Genomic DNA, 12,140 nt, shown 5'->3' on the forward strand with positions numbered 1-12,140 from the left:
ACAGGGAACACGCTGTAACCCTGTTCTGAACAGATTTTGGACTATTATTTCTGGGAAAAAAAAAAAAAAAAAAAAAAAAAAAAAAAGGTGCTTTTCCTTGTGAAGCTGAGGCAAGGACAGCATGGTCAGCAGTGCAGCTGGCACTGTCAGTGTGCCCAGTGCCTGTCCTGGGCTCCAGCTGCTTCCCCCTGCCAGGAGCTCCCAGGAATGCTGCCTCCCCTGCTGCTCCCAGGTGCTCTGCTGAGCCTGAATTTTTGAAGAGAGAGCAAGAGGATTAATTTTCTCAGAAAACACGGCACAAAGTGGAGATGTTCTGCGGAGAGAGGATGATTTTTTTTTCCCCCCCTCCATGCTCATGATAGAAAATTGTAATAGGCTTTGTTCTGATGAGTGTTGCAGTACTTATCAGGGTAAATTTAGTATTGCCTCCTATTATAAATGACAAGAAAGGTACAGCTAAAAACAAAACTTTATCCTGACATTTCAGAAGCAGCTGTACTTAGATAAAATATTTTTGCTCGTCTTTTCAAATTGGGATCAATTAACTGCTGGATTTGGAATTTCCTGCCAGGTCAAAATCCTGTTACAGCACTGTTTATAGTCAGACTGGGTAAAAAAAACACCAAAAGGGAAAGTACTGAGGTAAAAGTTTTAATTATTAAGAGTCTAGAGCTGAGAACAGGGAAATCACAGCCCATCAACAACCCCTACTGCTCCCTCACCATGTGAGTGTGAGCAAAATACCTTGTTTTATGTGTCCCAGAGGAAACATGGGTGAATTGCTCCTCCTGAGGACACTGTGGGATGGTGTGGGTAGGCTAGAACAGCAAAAGGGGAAGCCAGAGGGTGGCCAAAGGGATGGGGATGACAATTTTTGCAATGTGCTCTGTGCAGGGGCACTGTTGGTGTCAGGGGAGTGTTGTGGGGGGCTGTGGGGGGCTGAGCTCAGCCTCCATCCTGACCCAGGGATGAAAATGGGCTGAAATCAGCAGGGAGGGCTGGGGCAAACCTCACCTGTGGGACAAAACAGCACTTCAGTAAATTTATTGGGAGTGTCTGGCAGGGCTCCCCTCTGCTCTAGATGCAAATGCAAGGACAGATGTGCAGGGAGAGCTGTGGTTTGAGAGGGATTTGGAAGACCAAAAGCATTTGGTATGGTTGGAAAACACTTGCTTTTCTTGTCTTCCTTCCTTCCTTCCTTCCTTCCTTCCTTCCTTCCTTCCTTCCTTCCTTCCTTCCTTCCTTCCTTCCTTCCTTCCTTCCTTCCTTCCTTCCTTCCTTCCTTCCTTCCTTCCTTCCTTCCTTCCTTCCTTCCTTCCTTCCTTCCTTCTTCCTTCCTTCCTTCCTTCCTTCCTTCCTTCCTTCCTTCCTTCCTTCCTTCCTTCCTTCCTTCCTTCCTTCCTTCCTTCCTTCCTTCCTTCCTTCCTTCCTTCCTTCCTTCCTTCTTCCTTCCTTCCTTCCTTCCTTCCTTCCTTCCTTCCTTCCTTCCTTCCTTCCTTCCTTCCTTCCTTCCTTCCTTCCTTCTTCCTTCCTTCCTTCCTTCCTTCCTTCCTTCCTTCCTTCCTTCCTTCCTTCCTTCCTTCCTTCCTTCCTTCCTTCCTTCCTTCCTTCCTTCCTTCCTTCCTTCCTTCCTTCCTTCCTTCCTTCCTTCCTTCCTTCCTTCCTTCCTTCCTTCCTTCCTTCCTTCCTTCCTTCCTTCCTTCCTTCCTTCCTTCCTTCCTTCCTTCCTTCCTTCCTTCCTTCCTTCCTTCCTTCCTTCCTTCCTTCCTTCCTTCCTTCCTTCCTTCCTTCCTTCCTTCCTTCCTTCCTTCCTTCCTCTCTCCAAACACCTAAATGTGGAGGAAATTAAGATTAGACTCCCAGTGTCACCTGGTGTGGATGATCACTGCTCAGAGCAGCTCCCTCAGCCCAAACCAGTGTGACCAGCTTCAAAACTTCTCTGAGGCAGTGAAGGCAGCAGCACTCTGGGTATCCCTCAGAGGTGAAGAATCACTACAGGTGCTCAAAGGAAAGCTGCATTTTCCTGCAGTTCTTCTTCAGCTGGGACAGCCCTGAGCAGAGACAGCAGCTGTCCCTGGGAGGTGACAGCCAGGAGCCTTTGCAGCTCCTTGAGTGGCCAGATGTCCTCTCTGGGCTCTCCTTTCCCTTTCCCCTGTTTTCTCTCTTTCTCCCTACCCTCAGTTAGACTTTTATCTCCCTCTTGGTTCTTGGCAGGTTTTTGTGACCATGTTTTCACTCCTGGTGTCTCTCCCCTTCCCTCTGCTCCCCGTGGCTGGAGCTGCTGCTCCCCAGCCTGGAGCAGACCTGCCCTGTGCTCCATCACTCTCAGCCTGTTGCCAGGCAACCCAGCATCACATGGATTTCACTCCCCAGCTCCCAAACAAACTGCAGAACAGGGGATTTTTCTCCTGCTTGTCCAGAGAGGGACCTCACCTGTCCCCCTGGCAGCTCTGAGGGGGTCTCCAGCAGTCACTTCTGGCTGCTGGCTTTGCTTTTTCTTCACTTTGCCTCCCCATCTGCCACCTTGGCACCTGGGAGGGCACACACTGAGTTCTGTTGGAAGGCTTGTTGGTTTGTGGGGCTCCCTCTGGGCACAGCCCCACTTGGAGTGATAGCAAACCCTGCCATGATCCTTGTCTCCCACAGGGAATTGCTGAACAGCTCTCCCACCCTCAGACTGCCCAGAGCTGGGGAATTACTCAGGAGCTTTGTTTTCACAACTCCAAAGGCTGAAATGGCTCCAGAAGTTGAGGCACCATCCCAGGTTGCTGCTGTCAGCGGGCTGATGGACTGTCAGACCTGCCTCAGGGGCAGGACACACATCTCACTGTCTCCCAAGTCATAATGTACAAATCCTGTTTGGTGACAGCCATATAACACTCCTGAGAGCTAATTTTGGCACAATTATCACCCTTTTCAGGTCATAAAAGTCACTCAGCACTCAGCCACCTGATTAGAGCTGTCAGCCAAAGCCTCCAGCAGCCACTGCAGGGGTGAAGCACCACAGAAAAGCACACAAGGGTTATCCCACATGAAATGCTGAGCCAGAGAGGAGCACACATCGTGTTCCCAGGGGAAATGTGCTGCTGCCTGTCCCAGGCAGGAGGAGTGCTAGAGGAAGGAAGCACACCTCTCCCAAAGCAAGATGTGCCTTCAGAAAGCACGTTTTGTATGTGGACTCCTGCATTTGCACACTAACAGCTGGACTTGAGTGTCCAGCTGCCATTACAGAGAGAGTATCCAGTTCTTCCATCACAGAGTGTCCAGCCTCCATCACAGTGTCCAGCTTCCATCAGTGTCCAGTTCTTCCATCACAGCAAGTGTGTCCAGTTCTTTCATCACAGTGTCCAGTTCTTCCATCACAGAAAGAGTGACCAGTTCTTCCATCACAGAGTGCCCAGTTCTTCCATCACAGAAAGTGTGTCCAGCTGCCATCACAGAAAGAATGTCGAGTTCTTCCATCACAGAAAGAGTATCCAGTTCTTCCATCACAGAGAGTCCAACTTCCATTACAGAAAGTGTCCAGTTCTTCCATCACAGAGAGAGTGTCCAGCTCTTTCATCACAAAAAATGTCCAGTTCTTCCATCACAGTGTCCAGTCCTTCCATCACAGAAAGAAGCCTGCTAGCTGTTTTAGGTGTCTGGTCAAAACTGAGACCAAATTTGGCAGGTCAGAAACCTCCCAGCTGGGAATGGAGCACTACCAGTGGAGACCAGAACATAGTTCAGGGGGTCCAGATCTGCACCAGGGAAGGAACTGACCAGAGCAGCTCCCTGACACAGTGTGACACTGGAAAGGTACAGACTGACAGCTCTGGGGATCCTCTTGCACCCTTTGTTGGGAGCTTTCAGGCTCCATTAGCTCTCTGAAATGTCTGTGCAGCAATGCACACGGCATGGGGCATAAACAAGAAGATTTAGAGATCTCTGTGTGGTCACAGAGCCATAATCTCATCACAGTACAGGTCATGGGGAACAGGAGAGCTGCTTGAGGCCTGGAGGAGATCCAAGTCACTCCAGTGCTCAGAAAGGGCATGAAGGAGGGCCCAGGGAGCTGCAGGCCAGCCAGCCCCAGCTCCATCCCTGAAAAGGTTAAGGAACAGCTCATCTGAATGTCATCTCCACACAAGGAGCAGTCAGCATGGGTTCAGCAAGGGGAAATCATGCTCAAGCAGTCTGATAGGCTTTGGGGGTGGGATGGCTGCCTGGTAGGTGAGGGAGAGCAGTGGTTCCTGTCTGCCCTGGCACCAGCAGGGTCCTTGGCACCTCCCATAACCTCCTCACAGGGAGGGTGGGAGGCTGACAGGTTGGGGTTGGACAGAGGGCTGAGAACGGGCTGTGTGGCAGAGCTCAGGGGTTCTGATGGTGCCCCAGGGTCCTGCTGGAGGCCTGTGACTGGTGCTGCTGCCCAGGGGACAACACTGGGCCCAGTCTTGTTCAAATTAATGCAGCCATGGCCTGGAGGAAGGGGCGCTGCATGGAGGACGCACCACGAGCTTTGTCACGGGATAAGCACAGGAGAGGACTCCAGGAGAGCTGGGCCTGACCCCTGAGGCTGAGTGGAGTGCAGTGTCCCCAGGGAGCCTCTCCTGTCCCCTCTGCTGTGTCCCCTCAGCGCAGGTGCTGCAGGGCTTTAGGCCAAGGCAGGTGGCACCTGCTCTGGGAACACTTTGTCCCTGCAGCCAGCAGGGACCAGCAGCTTGGGCTCCTCTGCTCCCCTTCCTCCTGGGTGCTGAGCCCTAGGACAGGAGAGCTGTGGGGCCAGAGGGAGAAAAAGGAGATGAAACCATCCACACCTCCATGTGGTGGTCAGCAGAGGAATTTTCTGCTCAGATCCTTGTCATCCATTCTGCTGCCGCTTCCAGATGTTTTTGTTGTGGCTCCATGACTCAGACCAGGAGCTTTGACTCAGAAGGGGGCTCCTCTGCTGGAGCAGGTGGGCAGGAGCATCCCTAGGAGTGAGAAGTGGGACACCCTCTGAAATGGGAAGGGGACTTGGGCCTCAGTGATTCCATCACTAACAATAATGAGCAGAGAGGCATTTCTGGGCACTCCTTAACCCTCTGCAGGGGCTGAAGGGCCTTTTCCTTGCCTTGTGCCCTTCACTGCCAGTCCCAACACAGTCAAAAATGCCAGTGCTCCTTCTGAGAACCATCATGGAAATGCAAAGAGGAAATCAGCCAGAGGACCTACAGACAGACACAGATCCACAGGACTGGGGCTCTGCATCCCTCAACGTGTGTGCAGGGATGAATTCACAGCTCCCCTGGCACCACAGCTCTGCTGGGGATGTGTGTCAGAGGCTGCCCTGCACACCTGGCTCACCTGCCCTCCCCATCGCCCACCTCAGGGGTGGCAGGAGCAGATTGTCCTTGTGCCACAGGCCAGGACAGTGTCACTGTCACCCTGCAGGCTGCCTGGGCATGGCAGGAAGAGGCTGGGGTGTTGGGAGTGATGTTCTTTTGTTGTAGACACAAGAGCTAAACCTGAACAACCACAGCTATCAACAACCAGCACAGCACTTCTGCACACTCCTAACCGAAGGATCTTTGCTCAAGGCCAGACCATTCCCTGATGAAGGAAAGCCCAAACTGAGCGTTGTCTGCATCCTCCTAAGCTCAGAGAGGCTGGAATGAGAAGTGGTGCATGAACCCACCTCCAAGGACAATCCTTTCTCCCTTCTCACCACACTTTGATGCTCTGCTTGGAGAGATTTGAGCACATAGGACATACCGGACTGCAGGTAAATTCTGCTCAATTCCTCCATCACAGTTCCTAAGAATGGTCAACATTTCCACTTACTGTGCACTATCTTGCAAAGTGGTGAAGGATCTTTGGCTCAGCAAAGATGGGGAACCTTGTGGATGCACTCTGAGGCATTTCCTCAGGAATAGGTAAAATCTAGCACATGATGTGTCCAAGCAGAGAGGCTCCTGGGCTAGACATGAGGAATTTGTGAATCAGAGGATGCAGAGTCACTAAAACAGGAGCCACATCTGCCCAAGCAGCTGTCACCAAGTCAGCCCCACCAGTCCAAGGGGGCTGTGACTTGTGATCTTTCCTTGCCAGCACCTGAGGGTGTTTAGATGGCACTGGGGGGGATGATGGAGCCTTTGTCCTGTAGGATAGCTTGAGGGAAATCTTTCCTGCAGGAACCTGGAACTGGAATTGCAAAGGCTCTTTGGCTTGGTCCTGGATGGAGCTCCAGAGACTGAGGCTGTATTCTGGACAGGGTGGGAAAACTCCCCTTTGCCTCTGCTTGTCTCTATTTCCACCTCATGATGTGCACTCACTTACTTTCAGGTTGTTTTCTACTTTCTGCACAGAGATGCCAGCTGTAAGGCTTTTTTCTCCTTTTCCATTCAATTTCTGGTATTGTCAAGATTCTTTTTCTTTCTCAGCTCTTGTCCTTGTTCTGCTTTAGAAGAACACCCATCTTCTTCTGGAAATTGTTGGCTGGACAGAAGAGCCAGCTCTCCAGCTGGCTGGGAGAGGGGATGAGGGAGATTCTTCACCTTGATGGCAAGCCCTTGGGAAAAGCAGCACTTGGGGAGTTGGCAGTGGCCACTGGAGAAGAAGGGAGGTCAGGGTGTGGAGATTTCAGCAGAGCAGCAAGTAGGAGAGGAGTGAAAATGAGTGATTTGATAGTGGAGGAGAGGAAATGGCCACAAACACAATGCCCATGGCCTCTGCAGGTTGGTTATAGCCACAGGTGGCATCCCCAGCAGCCTCTCACAGCCATTGGCAGGGTCAGGATGTGAACTTCAGAAAAAGCCATCACTGGGCCCTCCCTGGAGAGCAGGCAGCCCCCAGCAGGGCAGGGAGACACTGAGTTTGGGGCTCTGGGAGGGGCCCATTTTATGGAAGGCAAGGAACAAACCCCTCAGTGAGCACAGGCAATCTGCATCATCTCCTCCCCTTCATGAGAGCCAGCAGAGATGGGCACTAACTCCAGAGCACCCCTTTACCCCAGAACATGGCTCCAGGTAGGGTGTTGAGGAGCACCCAGCAGCTCCTCTGGATGCATTCCTGCCAAACAGGGCTTTCCAAAGTTTCCTGCTGTGGCTGAGTGGTCAGATAATTCATGGGACACGGTTTCTGCTGCCGACTGGGAGAACTTGCAAGCACAAATGTCACCATTTGTGAACATAATTTTTCCTCTTCATGTGTGCCTCTGACATTTGCTTTTCACACACCTTTCCTGCCAGTAACTTGCAATCATGGCTGGTGGGAGGGAGCAGAGCAGGAAGGGACCAGGAAGGGCTTAATGGGGGCACTGGTGCCTGGGGGGAAATGCTTCTCATCTCCCCAAGAGGTCCTCCCTGGTGCCCAGCAGCTTAAATCAGAATAAATGCTTCAGAAAGTCACTGCTGTTGGGAGCTCTGTGTGCTGGCAGCAGCAGAGGAGGTAAATGCTGGACCTGTACAGCAGCCAGCACCTGATGGCACCAGGCAGCTCATCCTGGGGACATCCTGCAGGACCAGATCTGCTGGGCTGGCTCCTCTTCGTCAACAGACTTGTGGAGAAACCCTATTGCTTTGGCCATGGACCCCTCAGCCACAGGAATTAGGGAGCCACAAGCTCCTGGGGGTGGTGACAAAGCATGAGTTGCTGGTGACACCGGGTGTGTGGGAGCCCAGGGGCACCCTGAGGGCAGAGTGCAGCACTGGGAGCCCAGGCACACAGGCTTGCTGTGGCCTACCACACAGTGAAATGTCACCAGCTGGGTGTCCTGGGGGTCCCTGCACCCTGCACTCACTGTGGAGGCCTCAGGGAGTGGCCAGCAGTGAAAGCCATGGGCAGCATGGCCCTGATTCCACAGGGGCAGGCACATTCACTGGCAGGTGACAAGTGCCACTTACCAGCTTTGGGCTTTGGGAAGGCAGTGGAGATCACTGCACTGAGCTTAATTTACTAAGTCTGGACAAGCAGGGGTGGTCTGGGCACTAAACCAAGCAGAGAACCTTTTCCACCAGCCTCAGCAGTAAGGGAGATCTTCTCCCCTCCATTCTAGCCCCACCTCACTGTGGATGTTAAACCTTTCCCAGCCTTCCTTTTCCCCACAAGCCCCACAGGTTCAGTGCCCCCAGGGACACCAGGCCAGCTCAGCACAGCACTCAGCTGTTCCCTGGTTTGGGGGCTCTGCAAGGCCACAGCCCAATCTGGCCTGCCAGGGAGGAGCTCCTTCAAAGGTCACACCCCACCAGGCTTTTTGGGAGATGGAGATTGGGAGCACAGGATCTGTGGCATGCCTCTGATGAGGAAACCATGTAGAGTCAAGCCAAACATGAGGGAAAAAAGGGAGCATTAGGAACGCCAGAGAAAAGGATGCTCCCAGATTCACACAGAAATCACAGAATCACCAGCTTGGAAGAGACCTTCAAGATCATCGAGTCCACCCCAGCCCCAACACCTCAGCTAAACCCCGGCACCCAGTGCCACATCCAGGCCTTGTTAAACACACCCAGGAATGGGGACTGCACCACCTCCCTGGGCAGCCATTCCACAACTTTATCACCTTTCTGTAAAAAACCTTTTCCTGCTATCCAGCCTGTATTTCCCTTGGCACAGCTCGGGGCTGTGTGCTCTGGCTGTGTCAGTTCCTGCAGGCAGAGCCCAGCCCCAGCTGAGCACAGGCACCTTTCAGGAGCTGTGCAGAGCGATGGGGGCACCCCTGAGTCTCCTTTTCTGCAGGCTGAGCACCCCCAGCTCCCTCGGGGGCTCCTCTCAGGGTTTGTGTTCCCAGCCCCTCTCTCTGGATGTGCTCAGTGTCCCAAGGTCCTTCCCAAGCTGAGGGGCCAGAGCTGGGCACAGCACTCGGGGTGTGCCCTCACAGTGCCAGGGACAGGGGCACGATGAGCTCCCTGCTCTGCTGGCCAGATCTCCCTGCAGGGAAGAGCAGGACAGAGCAGCTGCACAGTGGCCACTGGACATTGCCCTGTGCCCCTTGAGGCATTTTGGAGCTGGTCCTGCCCAGCTGCAGTGACACATCTGCTCTGCCCCATGTCCCAGAGGGCTTTGGGGACCATCTACCCACAGGTGCCAAGCTGGACATACCTGTTCAGAAGGGCTGCTCTGAGCTGCCAGGCATGTGCAAAGGAGATCCCATCAGATGTTTCCTCCTTGAGCCATGGCTTCTGCTCTGCATTCAAAGTGCTGCTGTATCTCTTCTTTTTCCTAGGGAAAAAAAAATAAAACAAACTTCATGGTAGTACATTACTGCATGCCTGATGGAGAGTTCCTTCATTATATTATGTTTTATGACAAAGATCAGAAGGTGGTGCACAGGAGGCTGTGATTATTTCAATGGCTGTTACTATTCCAGCAGGCAAAGCCCCAGCACCAGGAGCTGATCCCCAGCAGCATTTCTGGAAGTTCAGGCTCCCTTTTCCCACAAACTCCATTGTATGCATAACAGCATCCTTCAGGGAGAGCTGAGCATCCCTCCTGAGCTGGGCTTCCCCAGCCTGGGGGAGTCTCCAGCCCCAGCAGAGCCTCCAGATCTCCCCCAGTGCCCCTGGAGGAGCCACCAGGCCACTGGGCTCTGTGGCACAGAGACATTCTGAGTAAATCTCCTTATTTTCCATCTCTGTGGCTGCAGGAGGAAGCTCAGCCTGTGCTGGTGACAGTGTTTCAGGCAGCCACAGCACCCAGCAGCGCTCACAGCTGAGCCCCTCTTGCCCAGGCACAGCCCCCCTCTTGCCAAAATGCCATCACCTTTCCCATCATCTTCCCTGCACCCACCTCCCCGGGCAAAAAACCCAAAAATCCACCTCAGCAAAAATGCTCATCCGTCCCCTCTGCAAGCCAGCAGGGGTTAATGCTGTCAGCCATGACGTCAGGATCCCAATTTGTCCAGAGAGTCCCCCTCCCCAACCACAAACTCCCTCTCTCCTCCCCTCCTCTTGTGACTTTGCAATGAGCAGCAAAACTCCACAGGAGCTGCGGCAACAGCACTAGGGAGACATCCAGCCCTCCCTGCAGACAGGGATTTATCTATTTTCTACACATGCATCTATGGTTTTTTTTATTCACTGGGCTGCATTTGCTGTTCCTTTTTTATTTTTATTTTTTGTAGCCTTTTCACAAAAGCCCCAAACCTCCCAAGTGACGAGCCTGAGATTTCCCTAAAATAAAATAACAGCACAGTGGGGCTGGGTGCCTTCCCCTTCCCCCCTCGGAAAATAAAGAGGAAAGGGGGAGCAAATAGGTAAAATCCAGAATAAAATCATATTGCTCGAAAACTCACACGTCCTCCCTCTCTCTCTCTCTCTCTCTCTCTCTCTCTCTCTCTCACACACACACACACACACACACACGCTCTTTCTCCTCCTCCTCCTCTCTGAAGGTGGGTAGCAGGAGCCATGCAACATCTGCAGAACCGGATGGCAAAAGAGCAGGAGGAAAAATAATCCAAGTGGAGTGCTCAGGGGACACTGAGTTGGGTTTTTTTATTTTTCCTTTATTTTTAATTTTTTTAATTTTTTTTTCCTTCTTCTTCTTCTGCCGCGTACCTGTGAGATTCAATTTCACATTTTGCTGAGCCCATTTTGGGGCATTTTATTTTTCTTTCTCTTGGGATTTTCTCCATTGCCAGAGGATGTCTCTTGTTGAGAGGATGCTGAAAGGAAGAAGAAACGAATTCTTTGACTGGCACTGAAGGAGCGGGGGGGTATTTTTCCCCCTCATTTTTTAGTTTTTTGTCATTATTCTTTTTCTCTAGGAAATCATTAACTGGGGGGGGGGTTGGTTTCTTTTTTCCCTCCCCCCCTTTTTTTGGAGGGGGATTTCAGAAGATCCATCTTTCTTTCCCCTCCCCTCCAAAGATTTTTTTTTTCATCCTTCGTCTTTGTGGAAATGTGGACATTTCAGGCAGACAGATTGAGTGGAATTGTCTCTGCTTTAGCAGCTCTTTGTCTCGCCTGCTGTGCGCAAAGGTAAGGATTGCGATCCCAGGCTGCGGGGACAGGGGGGCTGGCACAGGGCTTGTTTGTCTCGGTCGGGCTTTTCTCCATCGAGCTGGATGTGGGGAAGACGAGGGGGTTCTTTCCCCAGATCGCTTCCCCTGCCGTCTGCTATCGTTATCCCCAGCCCGTGCCGTTCCGGGGGGAGAAGGGATGCTCGTACATGAGATGGGGAGCAGACCCTGCGGACGGAGCCCACCTCGCAGAGCGTGTGTGCGCGTCCCCCTGCCCAGCTCGGGGGAAAATGGCCAAACGAGGGGGTTTGCTGGGGAACATGGTGCCGGCAGGAGCCGCCGGAGCCCCGGAGCTGCGCCAGGCGCCCGGCAAGGCTGCCTTGGCCACGCACACGCAGCCACGCTCGCGTCCGTGCGAGCTGCGCCGTGCCACAGCCCCGGCTCTGCGGAGCTCCGGGGGCGATGCCCACGGCCGTGCGGGATTGATGGCATGCAACACCTCCTCTGTGGGTGCCACGCATCCGGATCCGGCCCTGCGTGTGCGCAGCCAGCCGTGCCCGCCCGTGTGTCACTCACACCTACGGCACGGCTTCACCTGCCCTGCGTGGCACCGGGCAGAGCTGGCACCGCTCCGCTGCCCGCTCCGGCTGCAGCTGCTCCTGAGCTGTGCCCGGAGCACTCGCAGCGCTCCGGAGGTGCGGGAGCCCATCCAGCCTGGCCGAGGTGTGCGGAGCGCACCTGTTTGCTCGCTCATCCGCTGCTGTCACGCACGGGGGTAGCGCTGCCTGCTGCTGCTGCTCGCCCTCCCTCCCTCCCTCCCTCCCTCCGCACACCTGCGGGCAGGTGCGTTTGTCCCTGCGCCTGCCGGGGGGAGCTCTGGCATCTCCCTGCTCAGCCGTGTACAGGGAGCAGCGCGTTCCCGGCGCACACACGCAGTCCTTACGGGGCTCTGGGTGCCCACATTTGGGTTCCCGTGGTTATAAACACGCACGCAGTCTTTGCAGAGCTGTGGGTGCCCAGATTTGTGTTCCCATGGTTATAAACACGCACATGCACGCACACATACACAGGTTCTTGTGGGGCTGTGGGTGCCCACATTTCAGTTTCTATCATTATAAACACACACAGGTTCTTGTGGAGCTGTGGGTGCCCAGATTTGTTCTCCCATGGTTATAAACATGCACAGGTCCTTGTAGAACTGTGGGTGCCCACATTTGTGTTC

The 12,140-nt window shown here is 53.5% G+C and overlaps 1 protein-coding gene across 1 annotated transcript in view; it reads left to right on the top strand.

The window, feature by feature from the left end:
• Window positions 1-10,379: 10,379 nt before the first annotated feature.
• LOC132079960 (gamma-aminobutyric acid receptor subunit beta-4) overlaps window positions 10,380-12,140 on the top strand; it is a 78,208-nt gene continuing 76,447 nt past the window's right edge. The window contains exon 1 of the mRNA XM_059482879.1: window positions 10,380-10,937. Coding sequence (XP_059338862.1) covers window positions 10,858-10,937 — 80 coding nt within the window. The 5' untranslated portion in view covers window positions 10,380-10,857. The remainder of the gene's footprint in view (window positions 10,938-12,140) is intronic.

Source organism: Ammospiza nelsoni, chromosome 15 (genome assembly GCF_027579445.1).
Source record: "Ammospiza nelsoni isolate bAmmNel1 chromosome 15, bAmmNel1.pri, whole genome shotgun sequence".
Classification (NCBI taxonomy): domain Eukaryota; kingdom Metazoa; phylum Chordata; class Aves; order Passeriformes; family Passerellidae; genus Ammospiza; species Ammospiza nelsoni.